Consider the following 19,959-nt stretch of genomic DNA (forward strand, 5'->3'; position numbering starts at 1 on the left):
GCTCTGTTTGCCAGTGCTGGGCCAGGGCTGGGCCAGGGCTCTGTTTTCCCGGGCTGGGCCAGGGCTCTGTTTCCCGGGCTGGGCCAGGGCTCTGTTTCCCGGGCTGGGCCAGGGCTGGGCCAGGGCTCTGTTTGCCAGTGCTGGGCCAGGGCTCTGTTTGCCAGTGCTGGGCCAGGGCTCTGTTTGCCCAGGCTGGGCATGCACTCTGACTCTATCTCATGCCAATATCAGTGGAGAGGGAGTCTTTTAGTGGTGACGACTGCTGCCCCCTGGACGCCCTGAGGCTTTCACAGGGTATTGATTCCTCCTGATCCAACAACACCCCGGGCCCCTTATATCACAGCTTAGATCAGCATGAGTAAGGGATAACTATTAACAAGCGTCTCATGACCTTTACCACAGCTACCTAAGCTCATTTATCCCTGGCATCACGTCTGCTCTCAGCCTACCACCCTGACATACAAGGCCCTGCTAGTACACACCTGCCAATCAGCTTAGCCAATCAGCTTAGTGGCGAGGGACTCCACAATATCATTTTGAGTTACGTAGTCTGAGATACACGCAACCATAGTATGGGGCTTTGTTTAGAAAGTAATGTTCTTCAAAACATTGTGTGCCACTATACACAAGAGTACACAAGAGTACACAAGAGTACACCAAAATTGCTTGAGGGCAGACAAACTTTGTGTGATTATATTAATGCTTTCGGCTAGCTTAGGGCATGAAGACTCCTTAGTGTGTTTGTGTGTGTGTGTATATGAGTGCCCCTTGGCCCTGAGTGGGGAGTGTCGGGAGACATTGCCTGTGCATTTGTGTGTGTATGTGAGTGTGTGAAGTTGTTTGTGTACAAGGCTGAAAGTGTCTTGATGTGAGTGTATGCAGGGGTAACAGAGTCGGTTGGGTCTTACAGTGTCTCTCTGTGTCTGTGTTCGGAGAGCAGGTGCCTTATGGGTTATGGCTAAGAGTACCAATACATGTCTCTGTGCTCTGTGTGTGTACTGTACGTGTCTGTACGTGCAGCCTTTGTGCTTGGGTGTGACAGCACATCTTGGGGCTATAAGTGTGTCCCAGTGTGTGTGTGAGTGTGTGACAAATGTTTTTGGAGTTAGAGTAGACGTGTGTGCATGGACATGGCTTGGGGAAAAAGTGTCTATCTGTGTGTGTCCGTGTTTGCATGTGCGTGTGTGAGAGTACAGTATACCGTAGGTGTATGTATATGTGTGTGTATTTGTGTGTATCCGCACAGGTGGCCTGGCTTGCTGGGAACGATGACAGCTGTAGAGGTGGCTGGTCCCCACATAGACCTGACTGTAGCACAGCCTCATCACTGCAGTGTGTGTTACAGTCTGTCTGTCAGCCAGCATTAATTAAACATGCTTTCAAATCCCTAATCAAGGTCAGCTCTGCTTCTCCCCTGCGCTAATGCCCAAAATGTTATCATGTCATGGAAATCCAACCCAATATATGTTTTGTAATTCAATGAGTCAATAATCACAGAAAGCTGACTAACTTGTCTGTGCCTGTACCCGTGACTATCACGCCCTGGGTCTCCAGTGGCGAGGAGAAGAGAGGAGAGAGAAACCTCATTCGGTTGCATGAATGGTGCTGCTGCTACTGCCGACCAGGCCCACATGGCTGGCATGTCTAACAGGACACATCGGACTAAAAAGGGCAACATTGAGAGTCAGAGGAGCTCCACAGCCACTGAGGTAAATGACCTAACATCGACCCTCCTCTGGCTCCTCACTCCCCGCTTCAACTAAGACACAGCATCTCACAGCCTCTCAGAGGCTCTCCTCAGGGCCCCATGCCAATAGGATCACCATCTGGCCCCATCAGGAGAAGGCTGCAGCCACAGCCTCTGATGAACAGGGGTGCTACTCCCAACAGGACACTCAGCCAAGAGTCCTTCCACTCTCTCTGAGGAACGGCCTTTTGATTACACTCACTTCATACACACATCTTCCCCTGTGAAGCTCTTAAACGAGGATCAAGAATAGAGTTTCATCCAGCAGCTCTCCTGAAGCTTTTATTAGTGAGGGATTGTGATGGGTGTGCTATTGCTCCCCGTGTGACCCCTACCCTCACGTATCCATCACCGCAAACTGCCTGCTCAGCACAGCCCAGAGAACACAGGACAGACATCCTGCTGCTGCTGCCTTTAAGACAAAGCAACAAAGACAAATCTTCCTCCACTTACTGCATTGTAATTCACATAACCATCTGTCGCTCAGTGACTACAGAAAGGTTTCATGTCAGCAATACGCCATGGTGTCTATCATCCAGTCAACTTACAAAGAACTTAAGAGTGTTTAACTGATGGTTGTGAGTCCTTCATACTCCGCATATTATAAAATGGATTTGTGACACTGTAAACGTCTGTTGCAGTGACTGAAAGCCTGAGATATTTTTACTAATATTGACTTGGGTTGACAGAACACATTAAATAGTAGACTTTAGACTTGTCAATCGAGTCTCAGATATTCCACTTTAAAAACTTCCCAGGAGTTCACCACTTACTTTTAAAGGGATATTTCGGGATTTTGGCAAGAGTCAGATGAACAAATGGATACCATTTTCATGTCTCTGCATCCAGTATGAACGAAGTTAGAGGTCGTTTCAGGAGCCAATATTATAACATTAGCGCAATGACAGGAAGGCTTTGGTATCTACTAGCATGCTAGCAGTTACCAGAGTTCCAGTCATTGCACTAACGGCAGTTAGCAATTGGGCTACGCTAGTTCTCAACTTCCTTGAAACTGCTCACAGAGACAAAAAAATGGGGAAGTAGATAAAGGGCTTCATTGCCAAAATCCTGAAATATCCCTTTAATATCCTAACAGCTGTTCACATGAAACACATCAACTGATTGCACCCAAACTTTCCTAACTTTTCTAGCATCAAAATGCCTACTAGCATTTTTGCGGACCCTGAGTGTCAAAATCACAATGTTTAATGAGATCCTCATATAACCCCATGCCTTAATTATCACTATCTCGCACTGTCTCTCACTGTCTCTCTCAGTGTGTCTGTGTGTGTGAGGTACACTGGGGTTTATGTGCTGTACGTGTCTCTGTGTATGAGATACAGTGTGTCTATGTATGATACACACTGTTTTAATTTGTACAGTGCATTCAGAAAGTATTCAGTATTTTTTACCCCATTACAACATCTTGTTACCTTACAGCCATATTCTAAAATGGATTAAATGTTTTTTTCTTCTTCTCATCAATCCACACACAATACCCCATAATGACAAAGCAAAAACAGGTTTGTAGAATTTTTTGCAAATGTATAAAAAAAATCTAAGTATTCAGACCCTTTACTCAGTACTTTGTTGAAGCACCTTTGGCAGTGATTACAGCCTCGAGTCATCTTGGGTATGACGCTACAAGCTTGGCACACCTGTATTTGGGGAGTTTCTCTCATGTCAGTTTGGATGGGGAGCGTCGCTGCACAGCTATTTTCAGGTCTCTCCAGAGATGTTCAATCGGGTTCAAGTCCGGGCTCTGGCTGGTCCAATCATAGAATTTTATAGACTTGTCCCAAAGCCACTCCTGGTTTGTCTTGGCTGTGTGCTTAGGGTTGTTGTTCTGTTGGAAGGTGAACCTTAGCCCCAGTCTGAGGTCCTGTGTGCCCTGGAGCAGGTTTTCATCAAGGATCTCTCTGTACTTTGCTCCGTTCATATTTTCCTTGATCCTGACTAGTCTCTCAGTCCATGTCGCTGAAAAACATCCCCACAGCACGATGCTGCCACCACCATGATTCAATGTAGTGATGGTGTCAGGTTTCCTCCAGACGTGATGCTTGGCATTCAGGCCAAAGAGTTCAATCTTGGTTTCATCAGACCAGAGAATCTTGTTTCTCATGATCTGAGAGTCCTTTAGGTGCCTTTTGGCAAACTCCAAGCAGGCTGTCATGTGCCTTTCAATGAGGAGTGGCTTCCTTCTGGCCACTCTACCATAAAGGCCTGATTAGTGGAGTGCTGCAAAGATGGTTTTCCTTCTGGAAGGTTTTCCCATCTCCACAGAGGACCTCTGTCAGAGTGACCAATGGGTTCTTGGTCACCTCCCTGACCAAGGCCCTTTTCCCCCAATTGCTCAGTTTGGCCAAGCCGCAAGCTCTAGGAGAGAGTCTTGGTGGTTCCAAACTTCTTCCTTTTAAGAATGATGGAGGCCACTGTGTTCTTAGGGACCTTCAATGCTGCAGACATTTTTTGGGACCATTCCCTAGATCTGTGTATCGACACAATCCTGATTCTGAGCTCTACGAACAATTCCTTCCACCTCATGGCTTGGTTTTTTCTCTAGCATGCACGGTCAACTGTGGGACCTTATATAGACAGGTGTGTGTCTTTCCAAATAATTTCCAATCAATTGAATTTACCACAGGTGGACTCCAATCGAGTTGTGGACTCCAATCAAGCATGATCAATGGAAACAGGATGCACCTGAGCAACATTTTGAGTCTCATAGCAAAAGGTCTGAATACGTATGTAAAAATGTTTGCACAGAATTTCTTTCTAAAAACCTGTCCATTTTACAAAAAGGCTGTAACGTAACAAAATGTTGAAAAAGTGAAAGGGTCTGAATACTTTCCGAATGCACTGTATTTGTGTGATATACAATGTTTTTTCTGTGCTCAGGATACCTGCTCTGGGAGTTGTCCTCCCCCACCCCTGCTGCACACTCTGTTGTGTCCAGGAACAGAGACCCTCCTCTGTGGGGTTGTTAATGAATAAATAAAGTATCTCTTTACAGATTACCCAGGGCTGCAATCGCCAGGAGGCTGGGATAGAACCTTCTTTCAGTGTTTCTCCTCATTCCCACTACAAAACAATATGAGAACTCTGACCAGCTTCCCTCACCGTATCTCTGAGCAATTAGCTCTGAATACGCTCATTTTTCAGGAGGTTATCAGTAGAGGATAGATAGAGAGCATATAATCTAGAATGAGCAAAATGCCACTCCACTCTAGAGAGGGAGAGAGTGAGAGAGAGATCAACCAGAGGAGCGAGCCAAGCAGGAGACAAATACACTATCTAGCAGATTAATGAGGATGGAGACAGTTGTGATTAGCTACTTCTCCACAACAACAGCAAAGCACACAAAGAGGGAGCAGGGCTTTTACGGGATGTGTGAGCAGTTACATTATCCTGTTTTAACCTTTGAAGTACTGAAACTACCTCCATGTACTGTAGGTATACCATAGCTACAGAACTCACCCTCATCTCCTGGGCCTCCTTCTTGCCGTCCCATGCCCAGCTGCGCTTGGTGAAGTAGTTAACTGTGGCAAACTCTATCAGGGCGGAGAAAACAAAGGCATAGCATACTGCCATGAACCAGTCCATAGCTGTAGCATAGGCTACCTTGGGCAGGGAGTTCCTGGCACTGATACTCAGGGTTGTCATGGTCAGAACTGTTGTGACCCCTGGGGACAGAAAATAAGAGAAGCAAAAGGAAAGAGAGAGTGTTGATTAAATGACAAACACAACTTTGTACACACACAGTACACACAGACCCAATTGGGCTGAACAACAGTAAACATAACTGTGTGTCATGGAAAGAAAAAGCATCATCCTTGAACATTCAGTACATGGTGTCACAGGGTGTCCTGACATACTTCAGAAAGTATTCATACCCCTTGACTTATTCCACATTTTTGTTGTAATAGCTGAATCCACTAATTTGAAGGGGTGTCCACATACTTTTAGTGTATATTTAAAAGCAAGGGCAATGCATGGGGAAGGGAGGAAAGATGGTTTTGGGAGAGTGGCTTGTACACATCTCCAGGTCTCGCACGCACTGTGAAATTTGCTGGAGGATCGGTGATGACACCCCCCACGGTGCTTCAGCAAGGCTGGAATCAGGCAGATTTGTCTTTGTGAAGGACGCATGAATCAAGCCACGTACAAGGTTGTCCTGGAAGAAAACTTGCTTCCTTCTGTTCTGACAATGTTCCCCAACTCTGAGGAGTGTTTTTCCCAGCAGGACAATTCTCCATACCACACAGCCAGGTCAATTAAGGTGTGGATGGAGGACCACCAGATCAAGACTCTGTCATGGTCAGCTCAATTTCCAGACCTGAACCCCATTGAAAACCTCTGGAATGTGATCAAGAGGAAGATGGATGGTCACAAGCCATCAAACAAAGCAGAGCTGCTTGAATTTTTGCTCAGGAGTGGCATAAAGTTACCCAACATCAATGTGAAAGACTGGTGGAGAGCATGCCAAGATGCATGAAAGCTGTGATTGAAAATCAGGGTTATTCCAACAAATATTGATTTCTGAACTCTTCCTAAGTTAAAACATGAGTATTGTTTTTTTTTTAAATGAATATTAACTTTTGTATTATTATCTTTGCATTATTCGAGGTCTGACAACACTGCATCTTTTTGGTTATTTTGACCAGTGATCATTTTCTGCAAATAAATGCTCTAAATGACAATATTTTGATTTGGAATTTGGAAGAAATGTTGTCAGTAGTTTATAGAATAAAAAAAAATGTTAATTTTAACCGAACACATACCTATAAGTAGTAAAACCAGAGAAACTAATTATTTTGCATTTTTTCCAGAGCTGTATATATGTATTTTTACATTTTTATAAAAGTACAGACACAGAGTTTCAAACTGCTATATCATACACTACAGTTTGTGGGGAAGTTATGATGCTTTGAAAGTTGATAAACGTGTTTTCCCACTTAGGAGACAAGTAGGATTGTCCTTCAGAAAGTAGTCTTGAACTTTCTCCCACTGAGCTTTGTCGATAACACCAGCTAAATTCAGGGCTGTAGCAACATTTTTACAGTTCTCCATAGGTATATCCTTAAAAAAAAAAAAAAAACTGATTGTAAAAATGTTTTTATTCCCAATTCAGATAGCAGAGTTAGTGTTTCAGATGCAGCTACAATCTAACCTCTCCATCCCTGGCTCCAGAGCTGCCTAACATCTGTCCATGCCCTCTACTACACCGCCTCCCTAAGTCTCACAGAGCCGCGGATTGGAGTCGCCCCACAGGAGAGCTCCGCTGAGCTTGTCTGACGATACACTGTAATCCCTGTATTGATACAGCGCAGGCGGCTAGGCAGTCCCCTGCCATCTGTCTGCAGAAACATGGAGCAGCCACCTCATAGGGGGAAAATGAGCCATGGGTGGATGGGAGAGAGAAGGGACTGCTCTGGAACAGATGCAGCAGCTAGGCAGAGTGGTGCTGCACTTGATATGGAAACCCTGCTGGCTGATCACCTCATGGAAATGTGAGGAGCGCACACTGTGACCTGCAGCTGGAAAGGGATACCAACTACCACTATGTCCATGATGGTGGGTAGGGGAGAAGCCTACCAGAGGCTGTAGGCGTTAAGTAATTGGATGGACCTCCTCCATTGACCACATCCATTGTGTTGGAGGCTGTATTGACCACCTCCATCATGTCTGACAGTGTGACACAGCCATCATATCCACAATGAGATTTAATTGAACTTTCCTGGCATTGTTTGACACTTAAAAGCTTTGAGGAAAAATCCCCTGCCACCACGGATGTCATTACACAGGCAATCAAAGTGTTGAAACAGAAACACTGAGACCAAGACACTGATTAGATTTGTCCATCTAGACCAGCAGATAGAAGACATAGCACAGAAACATTCCACATGTGGCTGTGCAATACTCTTACTGTTTGTCAGGCCCAATGTAGATTTGAATTACAATACAGGAAAAGATTTTAGAGGATAAATCAATTGCTGTGTGAAATGTGAATCTTTTATAGGTCATTGTGCCCACTGGCCTTTGTATTCTACGTCTCTGGGAATTTAAAGAACGAAATGAGAGGAGAGCAGAGAATGGGTGTCCATCAAAGACGATATAAGCAATCATTCCACTTCAGCTGTTCCCACTTGCCGCATCTGTTAGAAGAAAATATAGGCTCAGAAAATGGACATTGCGCAGTTGAAGAGGTCAACTCATTTCCCCACCTCCTAAATAAGAAACGTGAACTTACGGTCTTACTGTTGATTTATGCAGAAGATATAACTAGCCCCATTACTATGTTTGTTAGGTGACTACATTTAAAAACTGTTATAAATCGGTAGGATTGAGACTGCCCTGAATTGCTTATACTTAATGTGCATCGTCAATGAGTAAAATATGGCATCATTTAATATTAGTCCGTGCTAAAGTTGAAGAAAATTGAAGACAATTGGCAAATCCAATCTCCCCATATTAAAAAAAGATCAGGCAATTAAAAAATATCAATGGACGAATGTCCATCGTCACTGGAGATTGTATTGTGTCCACTGTGTAATACGTCGTCTCACACCATAAATCATACATTACACTTGGGTGAAGGAGAAAATTACAAACGGGATTTTCCACAAAAAAATATCAGGTCATTTCAGCCAGATCTTCCAACCAGGCTACCCGCTAGGGAACAAATTATTGATTAAATATCATCTTTCGAACAGTGCCCGGGAGCCGCTCATACTCATAAATGTAGGTTGGAGAATTGGCTGCTATTCATACGAGACAAGTCACCAGTTTTTCCTAAAACATTTAGACAGTTTTAAAGCCCTGTGGATGGCTCAGAGAGCAGGAGGTTATCAGAGGCTGGTTGTGAAAAGCAGTCAAAGTGACTGTCCAGTCAGGGAGGATAGTCTCAATCTAAAACCTCCTCCCAGCTAACAGCAGGACCCCTGTTTACCTAGACCAGTCCTATGCCCTGAGGCCATTCTCACTTTCATTAACTCCACACCTGTCCTTTAAACAATTTTGTGCCTTTGTGCACTTCCATTACAAGTGAGAGTTTGCTCATATTGAGTAGAAAACAAACACACATACTGCTGTGTTTGGGGAATGATTCCCAATGACCTTGGCCCTTGTTTCAACTGAACCTCCATTAGAAAACACATGAGATGTTGTTCTTGAAAGGGTTGACAGACTAGCAGCTTCTTACTGTGCCTTTTCTTGGCAATGAAAGGCCTTTGTTTTACAAGGAAGTCAGTCATAGAGCTGAGGTGAAGGCCCCTCCTTCATGAGAGGAATATGGGACTGTGAGAATGGAGAATCCGAGGCGAGGGGACTGTGACAGAGACATTTACCAGATCATTTTCACATGGCTGTAAGTATGTGAACTCCTTTTTTTTTCACCTTACATGCAAAGCAAATCAAACCAAATCATAGTGGCTAGCCAGTGTATTTCTCCACGGTGCTTCACTGCATGCCCTGCCCTGCTCTGATCTCAAACACTAATTAGCTGCCAAACGGAGGCCTGCTCTTACTGCAGGGGGAGGCACTTTGGGTTGCCATGACACAGTCCTCATGGCAGGCTGAGAGGTGAAGCCGTGGGTCTCCATAAACGAGGAGAGAGAGGAGGGGGAACAATGTGCCGCACGCTCTGATTTTGGAGTGTGGGGTAAACTGATTAGAAGAAACATATGCTGGCTGACCTCTTTACATGAAAGGCACTAGGTAGTGAGATTCATGTTTTTCAATGACTCCATTTATTCAATTAGTCATGTTTCCAGAACGGTTAGTCAGTTTAAAGAGCTAGTGGCCGGGTGTCATCCACAAGATCAGCTGTGGTGAAACCTGTCAAATATCAAAGCTTTATGATTGACACACAGATACATATGTAGGTGTGTTAGTGACTCATGTTTGTGTGGGTCTGTGCATTAAAGTTGCATATGCTAGCTGTAACGACAAACAAAATGTCTTTGCCAATTCTTCTGCATAATTTGAAGTCAAACTGTTATACTACTAGCCTACAATAATACAGTATGTGTCAGCAGACCATAATATACTTCATTTTCTTGGTGTTTCTTGAGCTTCAGTTACCGTTTGAAAGTTTTAGGCCTAGATTGGGAAACGTTTTCTCCAACTGGAGGTTTGACTGTTTTCATTATTTACCTCGACATTGCTTTGGAGGGCTGAGCACAACTTTTCTGTTACTATCATTTCCCCGAAGCGTGAATAGGCTGCCATTTCTTTCTAGTCTACCAACTCAATTTGTCAGAGCTCATGTTTCATTCTGCTCCATCAGAGAGGAAGCAGGATCTCACCCTTCCTAAGTCTCCATAGCGATGTTGGCAGGATCAGCTGTGCTTTGCACCTGATACGTCTGCCCCACAAAAAGTGTTGACAAAGCCAGACACCTTGCCAAAGTTAGCAAGAGCTCAATAAGCAATAACGTCTTAAAACTTGGCTGGCTTAAATTTTCTGCAAGGCACGTTCAATATTCCGACGCGAGAGATGCAACTGCAACATTTCTTTGTATCACTCCGTCCCTGGAGGTGAACAGCCTCACTTTCTCCAAGTTAATTCCTTTCCAAGTTTGCTGGCGCTAATCTGTAATTAATTAGGTGGTTTTGCGGTGGCCAAGTTAATTACAGGTCAATCCTGTGATCCAAGAACAGTTTTAAACCCAAATGAATCACTGTCCAAGACTCAACAGAGCCAACATGGCACCAAGCTGTTTTTTACACTTCGCTGTGTGAACCACAACTTCTCAAAGATGAACTTTTTCTACCCTCCCCTGGCACGCCAATTTACTGAATGCATCTGATGATGTGAACAAAAGCAGCTCCACAAATGCGTAAGCTGCCGCTGCTGAACACTTGTTTTGATGTAGCTTCATAATTTAAACAACAGCTCCCCAAACTGTCGGAATGGTTCCGTTACTTGTTAAGTGCATTTCGGGGTTAAGGAGATAGGGGAAGTAACTCAGCGAATACGGTTAAGGAAATAGGGGAAGTCACTCAGCGAATACGGTTAAGGAGATAGGGGAAGTCATTCAACAAATACGGTTAAGGAGATAGGGGAAGTCACTCAACGAATACGGTTAAGGGGATGACACTCACCGAATACAGTGCGGGCGGGAACCGACTCTCTGTTTAGCCAGAAGGAGACCTGAGACAGGATGACAGTCATGATGCACGGGAGGTAGGTTTGAATCACAAAATAGCCAATTTTCCTTTTCAAATGGAAATACGTTGTCATCACTACATATTCTCCTGAGGGGGAAGAGAGAGAGAGGTAGAGACAGAGAGAGAGAGAGGGGGAGAGAGAGAGAGATGCAGAGGACATGAATTATTAATACAGCTCATGTTCAGTCCAGATAAACACAAGCACCCTGCTGAAATATTCAGAAGCATATTTATGAAAGTAAATACAGTTGAATACCTGCTAGCACAGCACTGGAAACCTTTTAATACAGTGGCATGCTAGCAAAGGGAAGCCGAGTGTCTGTTTGTGAGTGGATGTTAACTGATCGCTTGTGTACCACAGTGTCTGGTTGTTAACGGCCTCGTCAAAAACCAGGCTTCCCGGGGAAGTCCATGGTAGAAAAATAGCTAAATAGCGGTAGGAACCTATGTATGCCGATTTTGTATATAGAGCACACTTCTGGCAAAACATAATGACGTTTTCCTCCAGGTTTTCTGCCATCTTCTGCAACGTTACAAACTATCATAGGTAACAAATCTCTGCAAAATGTCTCCTACCCGGTTTGAAAACAGTAACGAACATTACACACAGCACCAACGGCCATGTGGGGGAGGGTTCTTGAAATGCAACATCCAATCAAAATCTTGCCGCTGGGAGCCAGCAGACCATTCAAACTATTTTGGCTAATAGAAGATTGTCCAGACCTCCAACTGAACGACGTATGGCCACGCGAGACTAGGTTATTAAAGGCAAAGATTGGTTTTCCCACCACTGTTGGTCAGGATTAGATCTGTTGCCCTTGGCAGCAGTAATACGCTGACAAAAAGAGCTAGTGTGTGTGTGATAGGGCTGAGAGTAGCACACCTACTGTACCTGTGTGGCTTTAGCTCCTTAGGAAGAGAAATATGTGATACAGTATGACAGGCTATTAAATATGTCATCTCACGACTACTGTGTTTTAAAAACATTGCCTTGATCCACAGCAACCAATGTGCTGAGAACCTTTCCTGGATGACAGATACACTCCTACAGTACATGCTGAGATGAGGTGACACATGGACACTATGCTTATTGACATGGTAAGACAGGAAAATTAAATAGCGCTAAAAGAACCGATATTCCCTATCCTGAAGCCTGTATGTCCAGTATGTACCACAAATACTGAGAAAACCCTGTGGTACAAGATTCATTGTGGTATCTCAGATTGATCTCACATTCAGTGGTTGAAGGCAGTAATGTGAGTCAGTGATGTGTCACTAATGTGAGTCAGTATGAGGCGTCTCTGTGGTGTCACAGGGAATGTACACAAAGGAATGTCCCAACACAACCTACTCTATTGGGGCTATGTACAGGGTACAACCCTCATCATTCCCTATCGGCCTCACCCTGCCTGCCTCTATCACTGCAACCATGAAACCAGACTGAGACAGTGACAGTAGTAAAACAAAGGGACCTAATGCATCACAGTGACTAAGTAGAGGTTAGTCATTATCTGTCTCTCACGGGGACCTGCCTTTTAGAAAGCAGGCCACTTAAATGACTTCTCTGATTTGAATAGCAGTCTGTGCCTGGTAAAAACAGGTTGACACTTCTCTAAGAGGAGAGAGACAAAACTGTAAAAATTGTGGGTGTTGTAGATAAAGGGATTTCACAGCTGCTATGGAAATCAGAATAAGATCAAATGAATGGCTGATCAACTGTGCTGGCTGACAGAATTTCCTATAATTTAGTGCCAATTCAAATGGACTCCAGACCAGAGCTCAATCAGAGGAAAAGTGGAGTTCTCCCTCCTGCTCCAAGGCTCCTTATCTTTCTACTACTGCGGAATTGTTATCTTACCGCTGAACAAGTTGAACATTTTTGCTCTTGGCTACCATTTAAAATACTTGCTAAAACTGTGCAGATCAAATGTGTGTTCAATCTGAAATCAGGGTGCCTGTGTCTTCTTAGATTAAATACCATGTAAATTGGAGGCGCCACAAAGATCGGTTCTCTTCATCTACCCTGAATTTTCAAAATTTGTTCACAGACGAAGTGTTGGATAGCAGGACAGTTTGTCAGTCTCTCTCCACCAGCCTATAAGAAAGCCACTGCATTCAGTGATCAGCGAGCCCCTCCTTCCCCCAAACTCAGCAAGTCTTCCTTTCAGTGGTGAGACCTCACTGACCCCAATAACACTAGCAGAGACCAATCGATGAGGCAGCCACTTGCACAGCAACTCAGATAAATGACTTAACAAAAAGACACAAATGGAATCTGTAAGTATATGCCAACGGTGTACAAAGGAAAATGGAAAAGGGAGAGAAATTAATTCATCCAAATTGTCATGCACGCCAGCAGCTGAAAAGAGAGACTTTCTTGAGAAATTCAAAGCAGATGTTCTATTAGTTATAACCTTTGTTCTGGTGTTGTCTCAGTGTCAATGCCTTGATCATATGGCATAATAGAACCTGTGCTGGAACTGCATGTTACTTTGAAAAGTGGCAGATAGGTTGTAAGTGTACCTGTGCTGGAACTCATGGATTCTTTCCCAATATCGTGGCCTAGTAGATCATACTGGTTTAGCCTTGAACCATCCTTCGCTACGACTACAGAATCTTCATCTCCTTTGGTCCAGATATAGACAACTTCGTTGTTGGTATATGCATCTGAGAGAGAAAGAGAGAGAGAGCGAGGGAGGGAGCGAGAGGGAAAGACCAAGGGTAGGGAGGGGAGGGGAAGGGGGTGCAGATGGACAGATATACACACACACACACGGGTAGAGGCAGAGACAAAGAATGACAGTACTAAATGGCAGTTTCCAATGAGTGAACAACACTCTTTTCCATAATTCAGCAGTGCTACCATTGGCTGATTCTGATGATGGCATCAAACAAAGATTATAAGAGGGGGGAGTATTGATCTGAATAAATGCATGTCAATTAGAGTTTAATAAAAGCAGGCAGTGTTTTGATTAGTTTATAAATTTGGCACCTTGAACTCAAGGTACATCCGCATGAGGAATAATGTCATAAATAGGCTTTGAAATCCACAAGGTCAAATTTAGGGAAAGGAGGTTAAAAAGCACACACACACACATTACAGTAGAAGAGACCCCCAGCTGAGCCCAATAACATAATTCATACATCAGCCTGAGGTTTGCTAATTACATTTTGATAGCCACAGAGAAGTTATAGTTTTATTCTCATGGGAGACTATTAATTATAATAATTCATCTACTTGTATGTGTCTTCATCTATTACAATTGTAATTGGTAATGAAAGGTATTATTCTGTCATCGTGTGTGTCCTCTACGGCTCTGTCTGTTTGTAAAGGAGCTACTCGGTGTGGTGAGACTCCTAGCTTCGCTCAGCAGAGAAGGTCAACTATGTCAAACACTTCCATTGTTATTCAAGGCTTTGAAATCTTTCACTACAATCTTTCACTTCTCTCTGGATGCACAGTACATGCAGAATTCCATGGCTGCATAATGTCAAGAATACAAGTCTCCATAACCAGTTGCAAGGAGAATGCAGCATACCTAAATATCGCTGCTCAATACAATCCTAAAGAAAACAACATGATGAGGTGGCCATGACAGGAAACTATAGAAATTGAAATGAGTAAAACTGCATGTAAATGTTGTAGTTACATCTGCATGGCAACGTGTCTGGCTCTGAGATCCACTTTATGCAGAGTGTAGCGTCATATATCTTCAGCCAAATTATATATTTTTTATTCTGGAGAGACAAAACAAACCCGATGTTCAGAATGTGAAAATATGAAAGGTTCAGAGCTCGAAGGGAGGGAGAATAAAAGGTATGTACACTGAACAAAAATATAAATGCAACATGTAAAGTGTTGGTCCCATGTTTCATGAGCTGAAATAAAAGATCCCAGAAATGTTCCATATGCACAAAAAGCTTATTTCTCTGAAATGTTGTGCAGAAATGTGTTTACATCCCTGTTAGTGAGCATTTCTCCATTGCCAAGATAATCCATCCACCTGACAGGTGTGGTATATCAATTAGCTAATTAAAAAAGCACGATCATTACACAGGAGCACCTTGTTCTGGGAACAATAAAGGGCCACTCTAAAATGTGCACTTTTGTCACACAACACAACACGATGTCTCAAGTTTTGAGGGAGAGTGCAATTGGCATGCTGACTGCAGGAATGTCCACCAGAGCTTTTGCCAGATAATTTAATGGTTATTTCTGTACCATAAGCTGCCTCCAACATCGTTTTAGAGAATTTGGCAGTACGTTCAACCGCGGACCATGTGTATGGACTTGTGTGGGCGAGCGGTTTGCTGACGTCATTGTTTTGAACAGAGTGCCCCGCAGTGGCAGTGGGGTTATGGTATGGGCAGGCATAAGCTACGGACAACGAACATTATTGCATTTTATCGATGGCAATTTAAATGCACAGAGATACCATGATGAGATCCTGAGGCCCATTGTCATGCCATTCATACACAGCCCCAAGTCGCAAGGATCTGTACACAATTCCAGGAAGCTGAAAATGTCACAGTTCTTCCATGGCCTACATACTCACCAGACATGTCACCCATTGAGCATGTCTGGGATTCTCTGGATCAATGTGTACGACAGCATGTTCCAGTTCCAGCAACTTCGCTCAGCCATTGAAGAGGAGTGGGACAATGATTTTTAAGGTATTTGTGACCAACAGATGCATATCTGTATTCCCAGTCATGTGAAATCCATAGATTAGGGCCATAATTAATTAATTTAAATTGACTAATTAATGTGAAGAGATTAACTGCTTCTCTTCTAGTTTTTATGAGAAATATTGCTGTGACGAAAATTCCAGATTGTCTGCATAATCAAATAACATTCAGCTCAGACACCCATACATACCCCACAAGACATGCCACCAGAGGTCTCTTCAGACACCCATACATACCCCACAAGACATGCCACCAGGGGTCTCTTCAGACACCCATACATACCCCGCAAGACATGCTACCAGGGGTCTCTTCACAGTCCCAAAGTCCAAAACCAATTCAAGGCAATGCTCAGTATTATACAGAGCCATGATTGCATGGAACTCCTTCCATCTCCAATTACTCAAGCATCAGCTTAATTACCTTTTAAAAACTGATTAAACAACATCTCATAGAAAGTCAGGGACTGTGAGGGGACACAGAAACACACGCACACACAGAAACACACATTTTTTTTTGTATTTTTTGTATTAGGGCTGTCCCCGACTAAAATCTTGATCGACCGAGAGTCATCCTGTTCTTTCGAATATGTTTAAACTTATTGTTCCATATATAGACACACACAACCCTAAGCAGACACAACAACTACATATGCACTTAGCATGTCTGATGCTTTAACCCTTGTGTAGTCTTGGCATTCTGTATACTCCCCTTGTCCTAAGGGTAAAAAATGACATGCCTTCACTAAACACCTAAAATAAAGCAGCTTAATTGAATTTTAAAACCCAAATCTAGTTTGCATGAAGAAACAACCTGTCATTCATCACAAACTTTGTGAATATCTGTGTTTTCCCTCTTCAACATGCAGGAAGACTGCATTTAATTAGTGGACTCCACTCATTTTTATTACAACACACCTGTCATAATTGTTTTCTATACTAAAGTAGATGTTTATTATTATTATTGCTGAAGGTATTGCATAGGTTTAAACTTACATTTTTTTTTAGCAAGAAATAGCACTTGTATAGCCTAAGAAAGTAGCAGAAATGTGCAGAAAATAGTTGTGAATGCATTTTATTGAAGGGAAACAATAAGTCTTGAACTTTTTTTGGCAACATAGTGATATATTCTTATACACTGTACAATGAGGAATTCAACTACAAAATACTAGTCTTCTTCCATTTTTTTTAACCATTGCCCCCACCCATAAGGTGTATAAATATCAACAATAAGAAATAATACAATTAGATAATAGATACAAAACAAAAACGTGAAGAACATAAATCAACCAACTCTAATTAGCACATGTAGGACAGTATGCAAGTGTGTGTGCATGGACTTTGCAGATGTATTTCTCACAAGTGCAGCACATAGTATTTGTTTTACAGTCCTTCTTTGGGAGGCAGAATTGGCATCTCCTCCTCTTGCCTGCTCCAGATGCAGCCTCAAGTGGATCAGGACAAGATTCAGCCCCCTGAATAGCTTTCTCAAGCGCTACAGAGGCTGCTGTGCAGGGGAGGTGCTCCCTTCATTGGATGTGTGGGGTTACAAGTGCCTTTCCCATCTGCTCCAGGAACACCCTCCTCTTGTTCCGCTTATCAGGCATCCAGGTACAGTTGAAGTCGGAAGTTCACATACACTTAGGTTGGAGTCATTAAAACTCATTTTTCAACCACTCCACAAATTTCGTGTTAACAAACTCTAGTTTTGGCAAGACGGTTAGGACATCTACTTTGTGCATGAAACAAGTAATTTTTACAACAATTGTTTACAGACAGATTATTTCACTTATCATTCACTGTATCACAATTCCAGTGGGCCAGAAGTTTACATACACTAAGTTGACTGTGCCTTTAAATAGCTTGGTAAATTCCAGAAAATTATGTTATGGCTTTAGAAGCTTCTGATAGGCTAAGTTAGATCATTTGAGTCAATTGGAGGTGTACCTGTGGATGTATTTCAAGGCCTACCTTCAATCTCAGTGCCTCTTTGCTTGACATCATTGGAAAATCTAAATAAATCAGCCAAGACCTCAGAAAAAAATGTAGACCTCCACAAGTCGGGTTCATCCTTGGGAGCAATTTCCAAACGCCTGAAGGTACCACGTTCATCTGTACAACCAACAGTATGTAAGTATAAACACCATGGGACCACGCAGCCATCATACCGCTGAGGATGGAGATGCATTCTGTCTCCTAGAGATGAACGTACCTTGGTGTGAAAAGTATCTATATCCACAGTAAAACAAGTCCTATATCGACATAACCTGAAAAGCCACTCAGCAAGGAAGAAGCCACTGCTCCAAAACCACCATAAAAAAGCCAGACTATGGTTTGCAACTGCACATGGGGACAAAGATCATACTTTTTGGAGAAATGTTCTCTGGTCTGATGAAACAAAAATAGAACTGTTGGCCATAATGACCATTGTTATGTTTGGAGGAAAAAGGGAGAGGCTTGCAAGCTGAAGAACACCATCCCAACTGTGAAGCATGGGGGTGGCAGCATCATGTTTTGGTGGTGTTTTGCTGCAGAAGGGACTGGTGCACTTCACAAAATAGATGGCATCATGAGGAAGGAAGATTATGTGGATATATTGAAGCAACATCTCAAGACATCAGTCAGGAAGTTAAAGCTTGGTTGCAAACGTGTCTTCCAAATGGACAATGACCTCAAGCATACTTCCAAAGTTGTGGCAAAATGGCTGAAGGACATAAAAAGCCAAGGTATTGGAGTGACCATCACAAAGCCCTGACCTCAATCAATAGAATATTTGTGGGCAGAACTAAAAAAGCGTGTACGAGCAAAGAGGCCTACAAACCTGACTCTGTCAGGAGGAATGGGCCAACATTCACCCAACTTATTGTGGGAAGCTTGTGGAAGGCTACCAGAAACGTTTGACCCAAGTTAAACAATTGAAAGGCAATGCTACCAAATACTAATTGAGTGTATGTAAACTTCTGACCCACTGGCAATGTGATGAAAGAAAAAAAAGCTGAAATAAATCATTCCCTCTACTATTATTCTGACATGTCACATTCTTAAAATAAAGTGGTGATCCTAACTGACCTAAGACTGGGAATTGTTACTCGGATTAAATGTCAGGAATTGTGAAAAACTGAGTTTAAATGTATTTGGCTAAGGTGTATGTAAACTTCCAACTTCAACTGTAGGGTTGATCTTGTTCCATATCACGAAGGCATTGTATGAGGACACATCAATTATGTTATGGAAGATGACCAGGGGCCAGGGGTCATCCTTCTGCAGCTGTAAGTTCCAATCACCTTATCCAGGTTGTCCACATCTCCTTTGTTGTGGTTGTAGTCCAGGATGATGGCTGGCTTCCTGTCCTCACGATCACTGATCTCAGCCGTTTTGTGCAGTGTGCTCAGGAGGAACACATTCTTGTTCCTCTTTGGCAGGTAAGAAACTAGAGTGGTGGTGGGGATGAAGGCAAACTTTTATGAGAAGGCCTCTCCCCCCCTTGTTGCGAGGAGTGCAGGGAGCTCAGGCTTGTTCTTTCTAACTGTGCCAACCATGGTGATCTTCCTCTTCAGTAGCTGCTGACTGAGTTCATAATAGGTGAAGAAATTGCCACATGTGACATTGTGCCCCCTCGGTCCATCTGTCACATCAAGCACAACCCGCATCCCCTGGTTCTTCTCCGGGCCTCCACTGGACTTGCATCTTCCAAGCGTAGCTGGATTGTCACAGGCAACCCATATCGTGATGCCATACTTTGCTGGCTTGCTGGGCATATACTGCCGGAAAGGACAGCGACCTTTTGGCAAAAGAGATAACTGTCAGTAATTAGTATCAGTGTCACAGAAAACAATCACATAAATCAATGATATTACAGCAATACATAATAAAATTAACAGTGAAAATCACTTACAGTACAGATATGAAAATAAAAATGTACCTCTGAATGGAACCAGTTGCTCATCCACTGTTACTTCAGGCCCAGGTTTGCTGAGGTGTGATAGACACTCCACCCACTTCTCCCAGACCTCTCTTATGGCCGCCAGTTTGTCTCTCACATGTCTTGACTCACGGGTTGTCAAATCATAGCATTCTTGAGAAAGTATGAAAGACTTTCAATGGCATCGTGGCATGGAAAATCACCCTTCCGCTCTCCTCATCCCAGAGACTACATGTAACCTTGCCTCAGGACCTATACACACCCGCTAAGATTAGCAGCCCTATGTAGGCACGCAGGTCAAATTCATCCATCCTTTTCCAGTTGTCTCCATATTTTACGGAAACCCTCCAAATTTGTTATCTCCAGGATGATTTTTTCATTGGCTGGTGTGATGAACATGTATAATGTTGAGGCGATGTCCTGGACATGGGCAAC

At 43.2% G+C, this 19,959-nt stretch overlaps 1 protein-coding gene across 1 annotated transcript in view; it reads right to left on the reverse strand.

Moving 5' to 3' along the window:
* The window catches only part of LOC112228791 (gamma-aminobutyric acid receptor subunit alpha-3), a 160,591-nt gene that overhangs the window by 9,504 nt on the left and 131,128 nt on the right, over positions 1 to 19,959 (reverse strand). Inside the window, exons 7-9 of the mRNA XM_024394434.2 lie at positions 13,441 to 13,584; positions 10,852 to 11,004; positions 5,225 to 5,430 (exon numbers count right to left, since the gene is read on the reverse strand). Of these exons, the coding sequence (XP_024250202.2) occupies positions 5,225 to 5,430; positions 10,852 to 11,004; positions 13,441 to 13,584 (503 nt within the window). The remainder of the gene's footprint in view (positions 1 to 5,224; positions 5,431 to 10,851; positions 11,005 to 13,440; positions 13,585 to 19,959) is intronic.

The sequence above is a fragment of the Oncorhynchus tshawytscha genome, linkage group LG30 (genome assembly GCF_018296145.1).
Source record: "Oncorhynchus tshawytscha isolate Ot180627B linkage group LG30, Otsh_v2.0, whole genome shotgun sequence".
NCBI lineage: Eukaryota > Metazoa > Chordata > Actinopteri > Salmoniformes > Salmonidae > Oncorhynchus > Oncorhynchus tshawytscha.